General features: G+C 37.2%; 2 protein-coding genes across 2 annotated transcripts in view; both read left to right on the top strand.

Annotated features, from left to right (window-relative positions):
• The window catches only part of LOC141344633 (tripartite motif-containing protein 16-like), a 28,948-nt gene extending 18,618 nt beyond the window's left edge, over nucleotides 1-10,330 (top strand). The window contains exons 9-10 of the mRNA XM_073849506.1: nucleotides 9,910-10,130; nucleotides 10,313-10,330. Of these exons, the coding sequence (XP_073705607.1) occupies nucleotides 9,910-10,130; nucleotides 10,313-10,330 (239 nt within the window). The remainder of the gene's footprint in view (nucleotides 1-9,909; nucleotides 10,131-10,312) is intronic.
• Nucleotides 10,331-11,238: 908 nt separating this feature from the next.
• The window catches only part of LOC141343654 (cadherin-2-like), a 32,822-nt gene continuing 22,316 nt past the window's right edge, over nucleotides 11,239-21,744 (top strand). Inside the window, exons 1-9 of the mRNA XM_073848235.1 lie at nucleotides 11,239-11,384; nucleotides 11,892-12,047; nucleotides 12,892-13,036; nucleotides 13,136-13,308; nucleotides 15,774-15,911; nucleotides 16,876-17,061; nucleotides 19,228-19,481; nucleotides 19,616-19,758; nucleotides 21,486-21,719. Coding sequence (XP_073704336.1) covers nucleotides 11,370-11,384; nucleotides 11,892-12,047; nucleotides 12,892-13,036; nucleotides 13,136-13,308; nucleotides 15,774-15,911; nucleotides 16,876-17,061; nucleotides 19,228-19,481; nucleotides 19,616-19,758; nucleotides 21,486-21,719 — 1,444 coding nt within the window. The 5' untranslated portion in view covers nucleotides 11,239-11,369. The remainder of the gene's footprint in view (nucleotides 11,385-11,891; nucleotides 12,048-12,891; nucleotides 13,037-13,135; nucleotides 13,309-15,773; nucleotides 15,912-16,875; nucleotides 17,062-19,227; nucleotides 19,482-19,615; nucleotides 19,759-21,485; nucleotides 21,720-21,744) is intronic.

Raw genomic sequence — 21,744 nt, 5'->3', positions numbered from 1 at the left:
TGCATTAGTATTGCATACTTCTCATGGGCATTTAATAGTTTTTGACTTTTCAGTCTGAGGTAAATCTCTTTTTTGGCTCATTTTATCTGTAAAAGAAAATGTGCCTAATAATTCTGCACACCTGAAAATAAGGAGTTTTTCACTTCCAGCCTTCATGGACAATTATATATCAATTATAAATAATTAAATACAAAATGAATAGTAGTTATTAAGATTGATGTGGTTTGGAATTATTCAAATGTGCTTGGGAAAAAAATATGACAAGAATATCAACTTGCCTAATAATTCTGCACTCCCTGTATAGATTCAGTCATATGGTACACATTTACTGTATTAAACTCTGCTCTTCACAGCAGCTCATGACCATCTGATATCTTCATCACACCTTCTGATGACACACCAGACAGATAGTATTACAAACATTATGGATTTTAGCTCAGTTACGTGAGTTAGGTAATATAAGTGTATTTTCTAACATGACAGCTATAGTCTGTGTTACTAGAACAGCTTTAATTTCTAGTAGGACATATGAGGATGAGCGATCACAGATTCATCTGCGCATAGGAGTAGATCCGAAACATTAAAAAAAACAACTCTGCAAGTAACTTGCATTTTTTATGTTTTTAACAGAGTTGGCAACAGAGAGGCAAAAATAACATACTGCATCTTTAAACAGCAAAGGGCCAAACTTTCTAACAGCCTGCAGGAGTGTAAAGCCTTTTTGGCATTAAGAAACTACTGTCAGTATTTACTACAGACACACAGTGAAACATGCAGTTATTTTAGTGGATATTAATAAATTGGGAATTCTCCTTCTGCTTCCTATGGCCAGTCCGCCTCTGCCTCTGTAAGACCCTGACCACTGGAGTGTGTTACTCAATAGCCTTGGCCATCTTTGTGGAGATGTACAAGAGATGTACTTTTGTACAAGACAAAAACATAAACATGATGAATAGGACATGGTTAAACAACAGACTGCTGTTATCACTTAGGGTGTACTCACTTTTGTTGCCAGCTATTTTGACAATAATAGTTTCCTTCCTGAATGAAATGATTCATTTAAATGATCCGGTTCAATCACGATGGTGGTTTTAATTTCACATTTAAAGTATCTTTTCGTCTTTAAATCATTTCAAATATCAGTACTCAGCGTTATCAAATCATTTATGTATTTGTAACTGCCAGTGTTATGAGATATTTTATTATGTTTTTCTGTTTTAATTTTCATTTTAGTGCATCACTTTTTATTATGAATTAGAAATGCAACTGTCGGTTGGATATTGGCGGCTTTCATTATATTGCTGTTTCCACTCCAACATGTCAGTATGACCCTGATTCTTGTTGCGTTGTATTGCTAGCTGCTTGAAACTGCTGTTGTCTTACTGTATGTCTGACGAATTCCTGATTTTTAAGAGAATAAGAGTATCCTGCCAGTTTCAGCAGATTAGGAGAAGAATTTGACCCCAGCTGAGCTGCTGCTGTTCAATTGGCTGAAACCAAACTGACCACATTCTTCTCAGCAGGAGTCTGCAAATGCCTGCGTTCGCTGTTAACAGGACACAAGCACATCCACGGCTGACGCTGTGATTTACTGTACAGCAGCATTTAAACCCTTCCTTGTTTAAGCCCCAGAATTTGCTTATTTAAAGGCTTTCATTAATACGAATCAATTTTAAAAGAGAAAGAAAGAAGACTGAGAGAAGCAGGTCACAGGGAAGCGTTTAGCGCGGCTCGTTTGCTTTGGCACATGGGTGAGACTTGGGATCGTTAATCTCTGTTCTTTGGAGGTGAGCGTCACTCCTCGGCCAGTAAGACATTTTACACCAGCTACACAACAATGAGACCTCAAATCATCAGTCAATAAGTCCTTTCACACATACAGTCTCTACTGCTAAATACTGGTAAAGTACTGTTAAGAGATCATGTATAAACAGGACCTTTTCAAAAATACCAGTTTGGTCGTTCGGGCAATTTCCCTGTAAGGGAGGTTGTAACATTACCAGTAAATTACCGGAATGATGCTGTGTGTGAATGCAGAATAAAGTATGAGGACGTAGAACACGCTGACGAATGAAGTCTGCTTTGGTCCAAATCAGCTAATCATAGCATTCTTATGAAGATGAAGTGATTACTCTGAGCCGTTTACAAAGTTTAGCTGCTTTTTAAAAAAAATAGTTTGTCTACGAAAATGTGTTAGATGGACATCTTTGGCTTTGACCATTGTGTCTCGTCTCGCAGCTTTCTCAATGTGTTTTTCCATTCATCAGCGCTGCAGCTCTGCAGCTGGATACTGTTATGCACATCAAAAATGCTATTTGATCATACTTTAAAAATGTTGTCAAATTGGACAATTTGATGGTGAAATTGAAAATGAAGACAACGGCATGGCTTTTAAAGATTGTTTCTGATGACTTACATCACAGAATTGACCAGCATTTTGGTGCTGATGTGTGAATGGTCAGAACGCAGCATATATCCCAACACCAAGTGCGGATGTCACATGACTGAAACCCATCAATAGGTCTTGGATGATCACATTTTGACATTTTGTCTGATACATTGTGACAGGTATCTTTTTTTTTTTTTAATTAGAGCATTTTTGCAAGTGTGAGTACAAGTACAGGAGCTCAGTGTAGAGTCTGCCAGTGTTTATGCAGGGCCCTGATCCATTTCAAGGAACAGAAACAAAACAAATGAAATGCACAAACAAACAAAAAAAAAAACGTAAAACTAAAAATCAAGTTTAATCATTCTGAACAGAAATGGATATTTTAAATGACCACAACAAAATGTATAATTTGTCTGATATTTATATTGGCAGTCCGTCAGTCATGAGTTAGAATAGTGCAGCATCTGATGTTGCGGCGTCCAGTGTAATGTACAGCCGATCTCCATTTAACACCAGTACACTGACTACCACAACAAAGCCCAATGCATGCAGTTCTGTTGTGTTTTTACAATGTTATGCTTTAAATGTATTAAATTATCATGTAATTGTTATGCCATTTTTGTGTTAAAATGTGTCTCTATGTAAATTTTTATTTTTTTTATTTTTAAGTAGGCTAAATTAAATAACGTTATTAACCACTTTCTTTTATAATTAAACTGTTTTGGAACGTAATGTTAAATAAGGAATACAAGAAGAGATATATTAAAATACTGATTCTGCTCAGAGTGAACCGTTTGATTTGATTTGAATTTTTTTTTTTTTTTTAAGCCCTGATTGATGCATCTCTTAAATTAAGAGAAGATTGTTCCAGCGGTGGGGACAACGAAATTGAAGGTTAGGGACAGTGATTTTGTGGCTTGTGGAGGAGATGAAGGTCTATCAGAAGGAGTCAAGGATCCAGTGCTGGGAAGATGTTCTCTAAACACACAGATATGCATGTGTACAACTGCTAATGAAAGTCTCTAATCAGACTCTGTGATAAAGATGTTCATTGTGTTTGAGCTAGTTTTGAAGATCTTGCAGTTTTTTTTGATGATCTATAGTCTGTAAAGGAAAGGTTGTCAGGCAATTTCCGATTACTATATATTCATTAGCATTGGAACAAGATTAGGACTGCTGAAAAATCCTGTCATCTGCCTTTGATAGATTTGTCACAATAATTGAAATATCAGAATCAGAAGCAGTGTCTGAAAACATGCTGTTTTAGAATTACCCCTACTGTGATGTCACAATAAGACCCGCGCGTGACTAGTGACAATCTGCCCTGTTCACATTGACCCTAACCCTGATTGAACTGCACATAATCCACTATGTTTACATCATCACTGTAGCTCCCTTACATACTGTCTGCACCACATAAACATTACAGAAATTGTTTTTGGAGGTTGAAATGAGAGTCTCGAAAGACTCACGGCATCTGAGCCACAGAAAACACTGGATGAATTTCATTCATGGAAGTAAAATAGCTTGTCTAATTCCATTTATGAAAGGAGACGTATATATCTGTGCAAATCATTTTATGCCATCCTGCTTGGTCAACAAGAGTCAGTTCAACACAGATTTCTGTATTGAAAGTCTTTAATAAGAATCCATAAAAAACAGATAATCCACAGGCAGGGAAGCAGGAACACACATACAACCTAAATCAACATTAATACCAGACAACCAGGCAATGAACTGACTCCAACTTATAAAGGACACTGATTAACACAGACAGGTGAAGGTGATGACACTTAATGAGACAGGAAATACAAAAAAGGGCACACAGGGAGAAACCAAAACTGACAGAACGACAGGCTTATTACAGCTTCATTTCAGTATTACAAAAGGTTTGAGTCCTTGAATGTTGATTGGTGAAGCAGCATTCCAAGAGTACTGAGATAACAGTCAAAGGCACTGGGACTCTCACCATTTGATCCAGACGGACCGTCAGTGTAATGAATCATCACTACGATGGGGATCCATTTGCAGTGTTTTATTAAGTTCGTGGTCGTACAGGCTGGGGTCGAAACACAGGCAAGACAATATAGTAGAGCAAACAAGCTCAATAGTGGTCAGAAACAAGCGTGAAGTCAGGGCGGGCAGAAATAATACCGTAAATCCAAATAACCAAAGCAAGAGTCCGTGGGGCAGACAGCAAAGTTCATAGTCGATAGGCAGGCAGGATAATAACAAAAGGCAGTCTGAAAATAGCAAGGAAAAACGCTCAGCAGGGTCAGGTGTCACAGGTGACAAAGGTGGAGTGCGAGGGAACTTATCAAACTCTGGTGATGGAGCCCTCTGGTGGTCCGAGGAGGGAGGTGCTCTCTGTGACAGTCCGTCTCTTAGAGCCCTGAATAAATTCAGCACCACTGGACACCAGCAGAAGTTATGTTTTACACGCTGAGACCTTCATGAGACGCTGATGTGCTGGTCAACCTGTGTGTGTTGTCTTTTTGATGCTGTAAGATCCCAGCAAGACCACAGATAATTAGTTGGACATTTGGCCCTTGACTTTGGTTAAATCACTTTTGTCTACTGATTTCAATGGCACACTTCTTTGTAAGTACGTACACTGTTTTGGCTTCAGTGGATATATTTAGACTAATAGCATTTATGCCCATGTGATATTGACTAAATAATTACGGTTATAGGTACATGTAATATTTTTGCTAGATTTATTGTCCCTTGAGTCCACAACTTTAGTATTTAGTTATCCATATCAGTGTTTGTGCTCATACTGCAGTCAAACTCCTTCATTTCCTCTGTCCAGAGACATTCAGATGAACGTGTCTATCTCTGGGGTTGTGGTGGTGGTGTGTGTGTGCGTGTGTGTGTGTGTGTGTGTGTGTGTGTGTGTGTGTGTGTGTGTGTGTGTGTGTGTGTGTGTGTGTGTCTGTGTGTGTGTGTGTGTGTGTGTGTGTGTGTGTGTGTGTGTGTGTGTGTGTGTGTGTGTGTGTGTGTGTGCGTGTGTGTGTGTGTGTGTGTGTGTGTGTGTGTGTGTGTGTGTGTGTGTGTGTGTGTGTGTGTGTGTGTGTGTGTTGAATGGGTGTATTGAGGTGGATGTAATGTGTTGTGTGGTTCAGGGCATTAGTGTGGCGTCTCTCTGCTGACTGCATCCTGCCTGCTGCTGTATCAGCCCTTCTGTAAGCATTCCACACACATTACCCACCATTCCTGTCATTCATCCCTCAGTGTGTTTGATGACACATGCTAGCTGAAGTTTGATTATGTCAACTGTTGACATTCAGTATTGCACTGATAGAGAATGGAGCCAGTAATTAGAAATCTTTTGACCAACACATGTTACCCAAGTGCTTTTTAAACAGTTCTTTGTACAATCTTTGGTAACACTTTAGAATACTGTATCTTACTTACTGCAGAACTAATAAGGAATTATTGAAGAACTAACAGCTAACTATTCATTAACACTTGACTCATTACTGTTAACTACTAAGGAAGATGTGTTAACTAATCAGTATGTAATACAATTTTGAGAATGTGTTAAGTAACAGGTAGCTAATCAATAACTAATGAATTCTGTCATACCTCCTGAAGAACTACTATTAATTATCTAGTAGTTAAGGTTCAAGAAAAATAACTATGAAGTAACTACTAATGAACAGTCATACACAACTAAACTGAGTTGTGACCCTTTCATATATAAATGTTATTAGCAGTAGTAGTAGTATGCAAATGCAATATTAATAAACGGAATAAACTTCACAGGTTTTGCCTGTGTATTGAATTGTCTTGTGAATGTTTTGTAAGAAATTCACTTAGCTTCTGATAGGAACCCAACTACCACTCCAGTGCCATGCGATAACTTACTATAGTTTTTATATTTTGTATAAAGTACTGTGTGTCCTCAGCATAGATCATACTAATTCAGTTCCTGTATGTAAGGCCAGGACTGAGCGAAAGTAAAAATACAGGTTACCCATTAGTAAATAGAATTAGAATTGTCAAAAGAATGATCAAATAATTCTGCAGGACGTATTTCAAACCTGAAACAATAGGCCTATTCTAAAAGGAAAATATTGGGAACCCATTAGTAATTAATAAAGAATTATTAGATAATTCTGCAAGAATTATTTAGAACCTGAAACAGTATTCTAAAGTGAAAACAAAGGGAACTCATTAGTAATTAATAAATAATTATCAAATAGTTCTGCAAGACTCATTTCAAACTTGCAACAGTAGACCTGTTCTTAAGCGCAAATATAGTGAACCCTTAAGTAATTAATGAAAAATTGTCAGATAGTTATGCAGGAATTACTTAGAACCTGAAACAGTATTCTAAAGTGAAAACAATGGGAACTCATTAGTAATTAATAAATAATTATCAAATAGTTCTGCAAGACTCATTTCAAACCTGCAACAATAGGCCTGTTCTAAAGTAAAATTATAGTGAACCCTTTAGTAATTAATAAACAATTATCAGATAATTTCACAAGAGTATATTTCATTTTCATTATAGGCTAATAATAGTAGTAGACCGTAACAAAGTTACTACTGTAGTTGTCCTTTTACTCAAGTAGTTTTGAAAATGAATAGGCCTATTTATAATTGGACTAATATTAATAACTAATAACTGGAGTAATATTTTATTGTGGTATCTGTAATTTTACTTAAGTACTTGATTTGTGGGCCACAGCCCGATTATTATGGTGACTATTTGCATATAACTGTTCTGTAGTAGTTATTACATAGTTATGTTTTTTGAACCATAACTACTAGATAATTAATAGTAGTTCTTCAGGAGGTATGACAGAATTCATTAGTTATTGATTAGCTACCTGTTACTTAACACATTCTCAAAATTGTATTACATACTGATTAGTTAACACATCTTCCTTAGTAGTTAACAGTAATGAGTCAAGTGTTAATGAATAGTTAGCTGTTAGTTCTTCAATAATTCCTTATTAGTTCTGCAGTAAGTAAGATACAGTATTCTAAAGTGTTACCCAATCTTTATACAATATATATTATAAGTAGAGGAGAGTGGGGACAGTTGCAGCATTGCTTATTTCTTCAAGCAGGAATAAGATACAGTGATAATATTCATGCTGCACATGCTTTATTGGCCCCTCATACTTCCTGGAAGAAATCAGCCACATGTGATCATGCCTTCAACAAAAATCATTTTCTTGGTGAAAAAGTAATTTTTTTAAAGATTAGATTTTTGGTCATAGTGTCTAAGTTGTTTGTGTGACGCATTGTAAAAACATAACATTTGAATCTGTGCGTTCTTAGTTTCTAACAGGCATAGCTAGTGTGTGTCAATGATATGTTGTCAAGCTAATATACCAATTTTTATCATGGCTATCACTGTAGAGACACACTGTTGCTTGCAACCATCCCAACATGCTGTCCCTTACCACAAAATTGATTTAAAAGCTTGCCATAACATTAAATAATTGCAATTTTATAATGAAAATACTAATGAACCCCTTTAATAGTTAGTTTTCTCTGCTTTTTTGAAGTGTATAGGTAAAAAAACTACTTGTTACTTAACAGTGTTTTTAATTTACTATTCTTTGGTTTTTTTTTACAGCCAATTTATCTTATTGAAGACCGTGACTGTCAACAAATAAAATAAAGAAATTGCAAAATTATATTTAAGAATGATTTCATTTATTGAATGTTGCAGCTGTCCCTTACTGTGGGGACGGTTGCAACATTTCACTTTGTCTATTTTAGTGTACATTGTACGTACATTATAATATTTACACATGCTGCAGCAATATGGGTGAGTAGCTGACAGATGCGGCTTTATTGTATTAAAATTTTGGCTTTCTAATACAAACCGTCTCTGAGAAACCAAAGGAAATGTAAAAAGTGTTGCAACTGTCCCCACTCTCCTCTACATGTATGCTCAAAGTAAAGGTGCGGGTAGCATTTTTGCATGTCAGAAATATGTGAAACTTTTTGCTGTTGCATTTGAGGGTGAAATGAATTTAAGAAGTCACATGTTCAACATATTAAATGTAAATAGGGACTCTTTTTTTAGTTATCCTGGACTTATGTGCAGCAGAGTATATCTGTTGGAGAATTGTATAATGACAGCATTTTGTTCATTTAGATTTTTATCTTGACCGACAACCGAAGCTCATTAGTCAGTCATTAATCAGTAAGATTAGAATGTCTGTTTTTGTTTATTTTATTTTTTTAGCTTTATATGTGCAAATAGCAGCATAAACAACGGATCCACACATCGTCACATAATGCACCTACAGCACTTCTGTGAACGGAGAAAATATGTATATAAATATGTATATAAAAGGAATAAAAAAAAAACAGTTGTAGTGTTTCTAACTTTACATTTTAGTTGTTCATCATCAAACTAAAATGCAGTCAACCAAACATAAAAGTTACACAGCTCAATTGAAAAGGTCTGTAAAATTAGTGTTTAGCGCACAAACATACATTTTTGCATGTGTGAAGGATGATGATTAATGTGGATATAGGAACATGAGTGAAGTACAAAGCCTTGTTTGCATAATGAATAATAGTTGATCAACCACACGTCACAAATATGGCACAAATGGAGACATTTCAATTCTTGTTGAATGAGAGAGACGTATTAGTTGCGCTTTAAATAAATTAATTTTAGCTTGACATTTGTGCTGTTTTTAATAAATCCCACTACAGCTTAATTTGTGTGTTATTTTACAGTTTAATATACTCTTTTATTGCTACATATTTTTCATTCTTGTTCTGTTTTGAATACTGTGAAATGTAAAGGATTTATTGTGGAGTAATAGGAACTAAATTGGCTCTATAGTATGTATAATGTTTGTAAATGTTTCATTGTATTTAGTAGTATATAATATAAATTAATTTAATTTTTTTTTGCAATTGCAAGTTTAATGGGTGTTTTGTTTTTCATGAGATAACTTCCTAAGTTTCTCTGTGTTGTAAACTCTTAGGGGCAAGGCTTCTAAACCAGGCTGTTTTTAACTGTGAGATATTCAAATGATGATGATGATGATGTATGTAACCCTGGTTCCCCGAAACGCTGGTAGAGAGGAACACACAACTTATAATGTGGTCTGCTATCGCTCACTTCTTTTTTGCCCTTGCTTACATCGTCACCTACAACACAGAGCGCTTCACTGAAAGACTGAAAGACTGCACGTGCTTTTATACGTTCCTGATCGCTTACGTCACCCGCTCGTGACGTCAGGCTCTTCCATTGATTGTTTACACACACGGTTCAGAGCGTGGGTTCGCTGCGGGCGTGAAGGGGAACTGAACATCGTGTTTGATGTTGTGATCTCTCCTAAAAGGAGACAAATATTAAGATATTACAGTATTTTTATCAGGAGACAAATATATGAAGCAGTAGACTTTCCTCATTTCTGTCTTGGAGAAACATTTGATGTCAAAGAGATTTCATTTAAAATTTTTCCTTTTCTTCTAGGCTGTATCTTGGATAGATAATATGTATGATATGAGTTTTTTTATTTGTCTTGTAGTGAAGTATGTGGACTGTGGCGTTAAAGCTCATGTGAGGTTTGAATGCAGTCAGCCTGAAGACTTTCGGATATCGGTGGATGGGGTTGTGTACGCCCTGCGGACGCTGCACCTGTCCCGCTCCTGGACGTCTCCTCTGCTCATCAAAGCCCAGGATGATGCCACCCAGCAGCAGTGGCAGACACAAGTCAGACTGCTTCCTGCCAGAGATCATCCATCAACGGTAGGACACGCGTGATGTATGTCAGAGCTGGAACAGTGATCATGTCATTCTGAGTTTTAGAAATATCACCCTATAATGTGGAGTTCTTTTCTGGGCTGTATGTTAGAAAACTTTAACTGAGAGTCTGTAGCGTATTTAGACAGATTTAGTCTGTTCTGGCTGACACTCATTTGTCTCTACAGTGGTACTCTGTGGCATAGATGCAGCAAGGTTTCAGTTAGCTGCCATAGTCATGAAAGCCTGTTGCTTTTTTGACTGATTAACTCTCCTGCCTTTGAAAGGAATCTCTCAGAAGGTTGTTCATGATTTCTCCACCAAACTAATGGGTCTGAGTTGTGGGAAATGTCCTTTTCACTGATGAGGCACAGCATGCTGTAGGTATTGAGACAAACTTTAAGGACAGCAGATATCTCTGTGTGGCACATACTTTTTTACACCTTATACCTGATCTTTGTCATGAAATGCAAGGTGCTTGACCCTAATGTCAAGGAAAGGAAAGTGTTGGCAGTGAGACTGTTTGGTTTCCATCCCACAGAATCTGCTGATATTGCTGTGACAGTTCTGTGACAAATGAGCTTGATTCTCACTGACAGCAGTTGCTCTAAGAGGCAGTAATATTAGGGGAATGGCATTTGAGACAAAAACATGTTTTACTGCTGATATGTGACATGTTGCCTCTTCCAATGGTCTCAGGGCCAGGTGGATATCAGACCGCTCTTCATTTGTTAAGCACAGGTCACTCTTCCAGGTAGACAGAGGCCTTTGCTAACTGGATTTGTTCATGTGGTCTCTCCAGCTTGTAGAAAGCAATTCCACTTGGTTTCAACTGAAATAATCAGCTCCTATATCTGTTTAGGCTTCTCTGTGGCTGTGCTGGAAAAAGGTAAAGCTTGTGCATTTTTCCAGCAGGTGAATGATCTCAGGAGGCTTTTATCGTATTGTCGTTCACCAAGTGTGCAAAACACAGGCAGTGCTTCCACCTAGCCTTACGCGCTGCAGAGATCATATTAGCATCATTGTATGTATTGTATGTGGCCAATGCAATCACGTTTTGAGTACAAGTTTAACCCATTTCTTCACCTATGACCTGTGTATCTGCAGGATCGTGATGTGCTCAGGGGAGATATACCAGAAATAGTGCTTCCTTTCCGACAAATAGACCTGTCTCTCAAACGTGCAAAGAGAGATTGGGTTATTCCTCCTATTAATGTGGCAGAAAACTCAAGAGGGCCTTTCCCAATGAAGCTGGTCAGGGTAAGATCAACACTTAGACACACAACTATAGAAATACTATGCATATAATATTACCTCACAATAAAATGTATGCATATTAATGCATAATCTGATATAATTGTAGATTAAAGCAGGGGTGTCCTGCAGAGACAACCTTAATTAAACACACGTGGTGTGTGTGTGTGTGTGTGTGTGTGTGTGTGTGTGTGTGCGTGTGTGTGTGTGTGTGCATGTGTGTGTGTGTGTGTGTGTGTGCGTGTGTGTGTGTGTGTGCATGTGTGTGCGTGTATTTGTTGTTCGTATTTCAGGAGAAAAACTGTCAAATTCCGGTCTGACCCCATTTTGATAACTGACCTTTACTGAAATAACTGAAATTAACTTTACACCATCCAGTAAATTTATTGGAGAAAATCATGCTGTTTCCAGGTTTTTCTTTAACAACCCGTTCCAGGATATATGTTTCATATTTAGAAGTAAAATGCTTCAGGTTCAGTCAGTGACATGTTGGGGATGTGCTCTCTGCTGTAGATCCGCTCAGATAATGATGAGAAGGTGAGTTTGCGGTACAGTGTGACGGGAGCCGGAGCCGACCAGCCGCCCACTGGAGTCTTCTCCATCGACCCCATCTCAGGACTCCTGACCGTCCTCAAGCCCCTGGACCGCGAGCACCTGCCCAGCTTCAATGTGAGTTTATTACAGCTGATCTGTTCTGTACTTTCAACTCTAGATCTTCTGTAGTTTTTTAGAAGGACATATGAGAAAGTCCTTCAAGCTAAGTAACTGTCCACATTTGACTGTATTCAGCAATGGGATCAGATGAAGCATTTCCATCAGCGTTTCACAGTAGTGTTAGGGTTGCAGTATTGATCTGTCTCTCTATACGTCTATTTTTTAATGCTGAGTAATGAAACTGATTCCTAGCCCGATGGGAAAAAAGAGTGATTGAACAAAACATTCGATTGTAAGAACTGTAAAAAGGCAGAATATTTCTAATGTGCAAAAAATGATAAGAAGTATTTATAAAGAATTTTTTTAATGTAATTTAAAATGGGGTCAATAACAAATCCAGAGAGGAATGTCAGCTTTTCCTAAAAAAAAAATATTGTGCAGCACAACTGTTTTCAACACGGATAATAATCAGAAATGTTTCTTGAGTAATAAATCAGTATATTAGAATGATTTCTGAAGGATAGTGTGACACTGAAGTTTGGAGTAATGCTGAAAATTCACACAAAAGTGAAAGTTTGAAAGTCCTTTGAATTGTTCTGTACATTTCAAAATTCTGCTTATTCTTGTGTTCATAATCAACTGAACCCAACTGCCTGCAATAGTTTGGAACAGTTAAAACAGATATTTTCAAAATTTACTGTATAATAACTTTGTCTAATGTATTTAAATAAATGTGTTTTCATAAAGTCATTGAGCAAAGTAAAAATAATCTACCCTTCTTGCTACATTGAAATATGTGTTTTGCATGCCCTGTATATGTGGATTTATTCATACAGTACTGTGTGTGTTATGGCATCAGTTGAGGGCACACGCTGTGGATCTGAATGGTAATCAGGTGGAAAACCCCATTGATATCATAATCAACGTTATTGATATGAATGACAACCGACCAGAGTTCGTCCAGCAGATCTGGAATGGAAGTGTTCCTGAAGGCTCTAAACCAGGTTAAACCATTTCACATGACAAGCTTTTCAGATAAATGCAATTGGGGTTTGCTGAGTGTTTATTGTTTGTCTTATTATATTTAATCTTTAATAATATAGGCACGTCAGTAATGACAGTGACAGCGGTGGACAAGGATGATCCCAAAACTCTAAACGGCCAGCTGCGCTATAAGATTGTGTCTCAGAACCCTGATATCCCCAGTCCAAACATGTTCACCATTAACAACAGGACAGGAACCATCATCACTGTTGCTGCTGGCTTGGACCGAGAGGTACATCAGTCCATCTATCGCACATCATTATATTACTTTTTTTTTCAGTAAATCTCTCTCTCTCTCTCTCTCTCTCTCTCTCTCTATATATATATATATATATATATATATACACACACACACACACACACACACACACACACACACACACACACACACACACACAAACAAGCTTATGTCACAACTTTAACAAAAAACAACACACAAACAGGCCTAGACTGCAGGATACAAAGGCACATCATGTTCAGTCCTATCTGTAGAAACACTGGTCACTATAAATTTCACAGTTCAACAGAACATTTAGCTTGATAAATGTTTTTAAAATTAAATCACTCATTGCCACCTGCTGGTGTAATGCTGTAACTGCAGAAGGAGTCTTAGGGCTGTGCAATTAATCGAAATTCGGTTTCGATTTCGATTTCTGCTTCAAACGATCATGAAAATGCAGTAATCGAGATGAAACGATTATTGCGCCCCATTCTGCCCTTTTACCAGTGGTGCGCTTTCGCTCCTCCGTAAAGCCAAATTTCACATGCAAATCAGCTAAATCATGTAAAGTGGCTTTTATAAAATGGGACGTGCTTGATTTATAAATGTTTCTTTGATGTTGTGTTTTAATAGCACGTAAGAAAACTTGCGCTGTCCTTTGTTAATGCGCTCAGAGACGGAGCGGAACATGGACATGAAAGTTATCTTGAGCTCAAGGTGCGCACCTAAACGGTCAAATACACGCAAAAATATTACAAAATGAGAGGCTTGGTGATTGTTCACGTAAACTCTTGTCAGTTATGTCTTAAATGAACATAAACAGTTGAAAAATGAAAATCTGTGCGTAACAGTATAATGGGTCCGTGTGGTTAAAGCGGCAACACATAATATTCCTTTTGGCGTCTCTGTGCCTAATATGAATAAAACGTAAAAATACGTTTTACACGAGAAACATCACTCACTGCTCTTGAATGAAGGCGGTTTTTGTTTTAATAAAAAACGAAGCATGTTTAACTATTAGAGTGAAGACAATGTTTTATTTTATATTCAAATTCAATTCTGTAGGTAGTATTGTTAGACTACTTTAGACTTGCATAAAAGTATTCAGTATTTTTAAAGCACTGTTTTTTTATTTGTATCTTTTTCTCGCTGTATTGCTATCTTTAAATTAATCACTATGTAAAGTTTTGGAGCCTGTCATAATCGTTTAAATAATCGTGATTATAATATTGACCAAAATAATTGTGATTATGATTTTTGCCAAAATCGAGCAGCCCTAGAGTCCATGAAAATCTCCACCACTAACACGTTTCCCAAAAGCATCGTTAGCTAACTATGGAGGTAAGTTCCATTCCACTCTATTGGTAACGATGGAACTTGTGACTATAGTTACTTTTGGGAAATGTACCTCTGAACGACAGTCTGTCTGCAGTCACACAAACAGATCCTGTATCTGCACTCTTGAACCTCGCTTGACCAGATTCCAGGACCAGAACTAACTGTGTTTTATGTTAAAAATGTAGGTAAATATGAGAAAATGGATATGCAATCATTTTAAAAGGAGCAACACAGTGAAAAAGGAACTATCAATAAGGATTCCAAACTGACTTTAAATGGCTTTGAGTATTTATTATTTGTAATGAAGGGTGAGCTCAGAGAGTCATGGACTTTAGAGAACATCGGTGAACATAATGGACTTAAATAATCTAATACTAAAGTAAAAAACAGAAACAGAACTAAGCTCATCTCACAAACAGCCATATATTGACAAGACCTGAAGAAGAAATCTTCAGAAATATCAATTCTGAGAGTCAATTCTGAAAAAACTCTCCTAGTCATAAAAACTACTGACTACTTTAGAAAATTATTTTCACACTCACCTAATTATTTAACTAATTAATTGTGTGATTATATGAAGTTCTTTTAACATTGAATCTCTCATAAGACTGCCGGAGCACAAGCAGCACTAACCTTTTAGCTTCTCTCCATGTCCACTAAAAGAAGAAAAGTATGAACGGCAAGATACTTAAACTGTAAGAAGTTTCTGGCAGTTTCTCAGAGGTTTATCAGGAGCTGATTTCTGGAGCTCATCCACTGCAATTGCTTAAAGATGACCAATCTCATCAAATATTACTGCGTTATCAGAATGCATGTCATCATTTGTTCTCAAAGGACATAAAACCTTCAGATGTTTTTTGCAGTACACATGATTGGGAACAAGTGTAAATTATTTTTCATATCAGCAGCATTTGGAAAATGCAAACATTTGCTCATGAAGGATGAGCACGATACACGACTGGAAAGCAGCGGAGCTTTTATTATGCCACGGTCAAAATGCAAAATGTTTATTTTTTTCTTGTGACTCTGTGGTGAAATGTATGTACTTTCATAATATTGAGTGAGAAAGAATTGGCTTTCTCAACCATGTTGAGTTGGATTTATGAGTTGAATGTGAACATTGTGGTCTCTCTCTGCAGAAAGTGCCTCAGTACACACTGATTATTCAGGCCACTGACATGGAAGGAAGTCCCATGTATGGTCTTTCTAACACAGGCACCGCTGTTATCACCGTCACAGACGTCAACGACAACCCTCCGGAGTTTACTTCTGACACTGTAAGAACTCACTCTCACACACTTCTGTAACACTTTATGCTGCAGATTTATAAATGTGAATACATCTGAAATACATAAGTGTTAATAAATAAAAATGCAGAAGTTAAAAGTAATAAATATGGTCTTATTGTCACACCCATGGACTTTATTTGTCTTTGTTTTCCTCTCAATGTGTTTCGTATCCTAGTTTTCCCTCATGTTTGATCATGCCATATTTGGTTTTCCTGTTCCTGTTCCCATTGTGTGTAATTGATCTCTGGTGTGTCTGGTGTTCCCCTCATTTAGTTGTTCCCGTGGTTTTGTCATTAAAAAGTTGTGTTTTTGAGTCATCTCCTCGTCTCTTCGCTCTCTTTGATGTGTGACGCTTATGTTAATTGGTAGTGTGTTGCTAATCTTGCCAGCTCTTGTAGTGATGGCTGAGTGGCCAAAACCTCTGACTCTATATTTCACTTTACAATCACGTCTTGATAAAGCGCTTGTCTTTTAGTTCTCTTGTTTCATACAGCTAAATCACTTACACCTTTATTCATAAAAGTGCTAGCTTTACATGTAAACATTTTGCTTCCCGACAAAAGCGTGGGATTTTTTTGTCCAGTTCCTCTGAAAATTTGCACTTTGATTTGATGATTGTCAAGCCATTGTTTGCTGCCATAACAGCGGTTTGCACATTTGCTGTTTAATAAAATAAAAATAAAACTGTTTTTTGATAAGGTGGGAATTATGCAGAGGGTCAAAGCAATGCAAATATGAACACACACATAATGAAGTATTAGACTACAGGCAGCTTATAATGAAACTGAAGTTGAATCAAGGACATTTTTGCAAATTTAGAAATCCTGGCAAAATGAAGAAGAGGTCCATTGGTCCATTGACTAATAATGCAGTATCAGCATGTGACATATAAATAATAACATAACTTGCTCTCTGTTTTGTGTCTTTCACGTACATTTGCTATGTTATGCAGTTCTTTGGCGAGGTACCAGAGAACCAAGTCAAGGTTATTGTGGCCAACCTGACAGTAACAGACAAAGACCAGACTAACACAGGAGCGTGGAAGACCATCTACAGGATAACAGCCGGTGACCCCTTGGGCCATTTCTCAGTGCCCACTGATCCTGCTTCTAATGAAGGACTGGTGACTGTCAGCAAGGTATGAAAATACTGAGCACTGTCACATATACAGTTCACAAGAAGATAGTCAGCTGATCTCATTTTAAGCCTGCAAAAAAGGTTTTCTGAAATGAGTTCTATTACATATCTTTGGTAGATGGCACCCTCAAAATAAACAACTTATTTACCACTGTGGTACATGCAGTCTGAAAAACCGTTTCCAATCAAAGCATTCAGCTAATGCAAACAGTGCTTCATCTTTGACAGTCTACGCTTGACAATGTAGTGGAAAGACCAATAGACAAATCACTAGCCCAGCTGTGGCCAAATGTAAAGTCACAGACCGGTTCATATTGTGGAGGATGAAAGGTGGCGTAATACAGATCACATCTATCGATTTAATGTGTTTCCCTCAGTCATAACAAGAATAGATGAGCTGCTTTGCACATCTTCAGCGTTCTCTGCAGAACTATATGTTTGACAGTGCACTACAGCACAGAACAGGAACTGGATATTTTAAACAAACGCCTAAGAATTGTACGTCGACCGAAACTAGATTAACAATAACTAGGTTGAACCGCACTGGCTGGACTGATTCATTTTCAAAGTTCAGTTTTCAAAATGTAAACTGAATGACAACAAACTTCACTCAAAGTAAAAAGTGCTTTATTACAGAAATAAAAAAACAGTACTGAAACATTAAAAGTGAATTGTACTTTTTAACTACTTTTTCACGTCAGTAGCTTTAAATAAGCAACTTTGCTGGCTAATGAATGCTTAAAATTGATCAGCTGGATATAAACTAATGCAAATAGGTGGTGATGATTGTGACATTACACATTTATTTTAGACTGGTTTTTGGCCACATTGTTCTAACTGCTTGAGGTGCTAATGTTAGCATCCTTTCAGCATCGATGACAAACATACTGCTGTTCTTTCTCTAGTAATGCAGAATCTAGTCAACATGTTAATTACAGTGATATGACAGCATGTTGTATGTACACCATTTCATTGTCTGTTTAAAATCGGCATCTTCCGTGTCCTCCATTGTTCAGTGCGCATCCTTCAGCCGCTCCAGCAACGAATGCCACCCGGAAAAACAATCGTATGGATTTTTTGCCAATATCCGATTGTTTCAGCAAACAGTTATCAGTGCTGATCTGTAAGATTGTCACAGCACTTCATCCTACCTTTAAGGAGCTCAAGTGCCTGGACAGAGTTGAAGTGTGGGTTTTGATCAGTAATTCTGAGCTACTAAAGAAAAAAGCAGCTCTCTTAATTGTTTCAAAGACTGTCTCTGAGGAGGACTCCATTGAGATAATGTTGGGATGCTGAAGAGCAGAGCGTAGAGGACTGTCCCCTACTGTGGTGGTCCAAACGTGCCCAACATGTCTGTCAGACAGCACACAATCGCCTGACACTTGCCACATCAGTGTCATTTGAGAGGTTGTTTTCCATTTAGGGGTATTTTGTGTAGAGATGCCCTTTCGACTGGAAATACACAGTGTCTAAGAAGCCGGCTCACAGTCTCCATAGCTTTTCTCTTGAATGCTGAGCATTGACAGGTTAAATAGACTGCATGCCATTGTTCTAAAGATGCATATAACTGTGTGCAATTTAAAGCTGTAAATTCACTGTCAGTCCGAACAGAATTGTATGTGTACCGTTTCACGAAGCCATCCGTGCAGTCTAAGAAAAGCACACACAATAGAACAGAATAATCAGGTGGGGATGGTGAGTTTAGCTAAATTTGTTGTGTTCAAACAGAAAACATGACACACAAAACTGACAGAAGTGTAAAGATCATGGATGTCAGGATCCCAACAGCATGACCTGAACACACATAAGAGTTATAAACACATGACAAGGTACACAAAACCAAATCTTAGAGTAGAGAGTTTCTGGTCATTCTAGCCATATACAGTGGAACGATTGTCATTTCACAGGGTGTGCAGTGCACTTCATAACAATGGCACTAAGATGAGGACAGATGGTGAGTGGTAACATTAATGGTTTTGTGTAATTAATGTTTACTTACAAAAAGGCAAGAACAAGAGCACATGTTCAGGAATTAGAAAAAGTCACGACCCTGTCGCCAACTGCTAGACATAAACTCTCAGAAGTGAGAGTAAATTCAGTTCATGTATTTAACTAATACATTAAATTCAGTTTATGTATTTAACTTTTCTTTCCATCTTTATTTCAGTCCATTGACTATGAGATCAACAGATCATTTGTGCTGACAGTGGTGGCAGTAAATGAGGTTCCTCTTGACAAAGGCATCCGTGTGCCCCGCCAGTCCACAGCCACCGTCTCCGTTCGTGTCGCGGATGTCAACGAGAGTCCGTATTTCGATCCCAACCCTAAAGTGCTCCGACTGCAGGAGGGCATTCAAGCCGAGTCCGAGATCACTACCTTCACCGCTCAGGATCCAGACCGCTTCCAGCAGCAGAGCCTCAGGTGCAATCACAACAGCCAATCATATCCAAGGACCAAAACTTACTTAGATATAAAACAGTAATATGAAATTAATTTAATGGATATCAATTTTATGCAACTTTTAGTATATCTTAACATTTGTAGTCTCGTCTTAGGTACAGCACACTGTCTGATCCTGCAAACTGGCTGAGAATCGATCCCATAAACGGACACATCACAACCATCGCTGTTCTAGACAGAGAGTCTCCATTTGTTCAAGACAATATCTACACGGCTATGTTCCTCGCCATTGACAGCGGTAAGTTTGCTGACTGACAAAATGACATTAGTTATCTTGTGTTTGTTTATTTCTTTATATGCACCTTAACTTATGGGTTAGTTCACTCAAAAAAGGAAAATTCTTCCATTTACAAAAAAAAAATAAAAACATTAAAAAAAGTAGGTTAAGGAAGAAATATTTTGATTCAGCACTGCAAAAATAAAGATAATAAATTGTATTTTTTTAATGAATATTAAGATATGTTTTTTTAATGAATACTCTTAATATGAAACTAAAACAGCCAGTAGGTGGAGGCAAATCATTGTCTTAATGACTGAGGGAACAGGAAAACTTTGAAGGGAATAGGGTGATTATTTCTAAATAGAACACATCCTTTCTCTGTCCTTGTTCGTTTAATAGTTTTCTGTCAGTCCCTCACAGTCACACGTACAGTATGCATCCTTTCTGTTGTAAATAACTAGATAGAAACAACATGCAGCAATGACAACAGTCCCTTATTGAATCAATGTACTTTGTCCATTATTCTTTCTACTGTTACATCAAGGGAACATCCTTAAACACTATCACCTTTTTTTTAAAGAATGTCAAATGATATCCTTGCACCTTTCTCTTGACAAACCGTGCCCTGCCAACATTTTCACTGCTCCAGTTGCAAAAATATTTAAACAGTTGCTGTTATCATTGTTTTTGACCTATTTTATTATTTTATTGTAATAAATAAGCTTATATGACACTAACATTTTAGATACCAATAAAATTGTACAATTTCTAATTCCAATTTCAGTGCCACAGCAAAAACCACCAGCCTGACAAATAGAGTTCAAACATTATTAAATACAAGTGAACAGTCAGCAAATAAGAAAAAATGAACAAATTACAAACAATAGCACAATTGTATATATAAATCAAAGATACAAATGAAATGATGCTTTACGTTTTTTTTTTTTTTTTTTTTTTTTACGTTTGTAGGTGTTCAGGTATAGAAATTGAATAATCACAAGCAAAATAACATTGCATATTCTTCACTAAGTGATTTATTAAATTTTTTAAGCAAGAGACAAGAAAGGATGAAAATATGAGTACACGAGCGAGATGTTTATTAGCTCTATTACCATTTGAAATTAGAGGCCAAAACGGACTAATCAACTAGATGCAAAAAAGATGCTACACACATGTAACTGCAGTTTTGATTTAAATTAGATTGCATAATTTCTTGCTTGAATGCTTTAAAATTGTTTACACTTTCAAATGAGCAAGGTTTCAAAACACAAATGAAAATTGAAAGGAACAGCAGTGCAAAAACAAATTCATCAACTGTCCCGACTGTCCCGACTGTCTTTCATGCTGACCCTAAATAAGTAATTTACATAGAATTATTTAAAGTAAGCAAATAAATCAGAGTTGACTTATGTTCTTAGTTCATATTCTTGGTCTTACTGAGAATGAGCCATCATTGTCAACACTGGTATAACACCAGTACCAAAAATATCGATTCTCAAATCAAAGCATTAATTGGAACTGGGATTTATCTAATTTAAGAACCTGTTTCAACCAGTTAATTCTCTGGTGAATGTTTGCTAGATTATTTCATACTGAATACTGCTGAGGAGAAATTTAGTACACCATTGACCCATATTGAAATACATATTGCAACCTAGCATATCTTGATTTTGTTGTCAATCGCTGGCAGTTTGTTCATGTTCTTATTCTCACTATTGTTCATAATGAGTCTGTATTGTCTCCAGGGATTCCTTCGGCCAGCAGCACCGGGACTCTGCAAATCCTTCTCCTGGATGTCAATGATAATGCTCCTGAGGTTTTTCCGCCAGAGGCAGAAATGTGTGAAAAGCCTGAGAACAACGGCATTAATATCACAGCACTGGATGCAGACATCGACCCCAACGCTGGACCTTTCTCCTTTGAGCTGCCTTTACAACCCAGCGATGTCAGGAAGAACTGGACAATCATGCGTCTCAGTGGTGAGAAAATACACACACACACACA

Source organism: Garra rufa, chromosome 10, assembly GCF_049309525.1.
Source record: "Garra rufa chromosome 10, GarRuf1.0, whole genome shotgun sequence".
Classification (NCBI taxonomy): Eukaryota; Metazoa; Chordata; class Actinopteri; order Cypriniformes; family Cyprinidae; genus Garra; species Garra rufa.
Note: the sequence above shows the minus strand (reverse complement) of the source record. Positions and strands in the feature narration are given on the sequence as shown.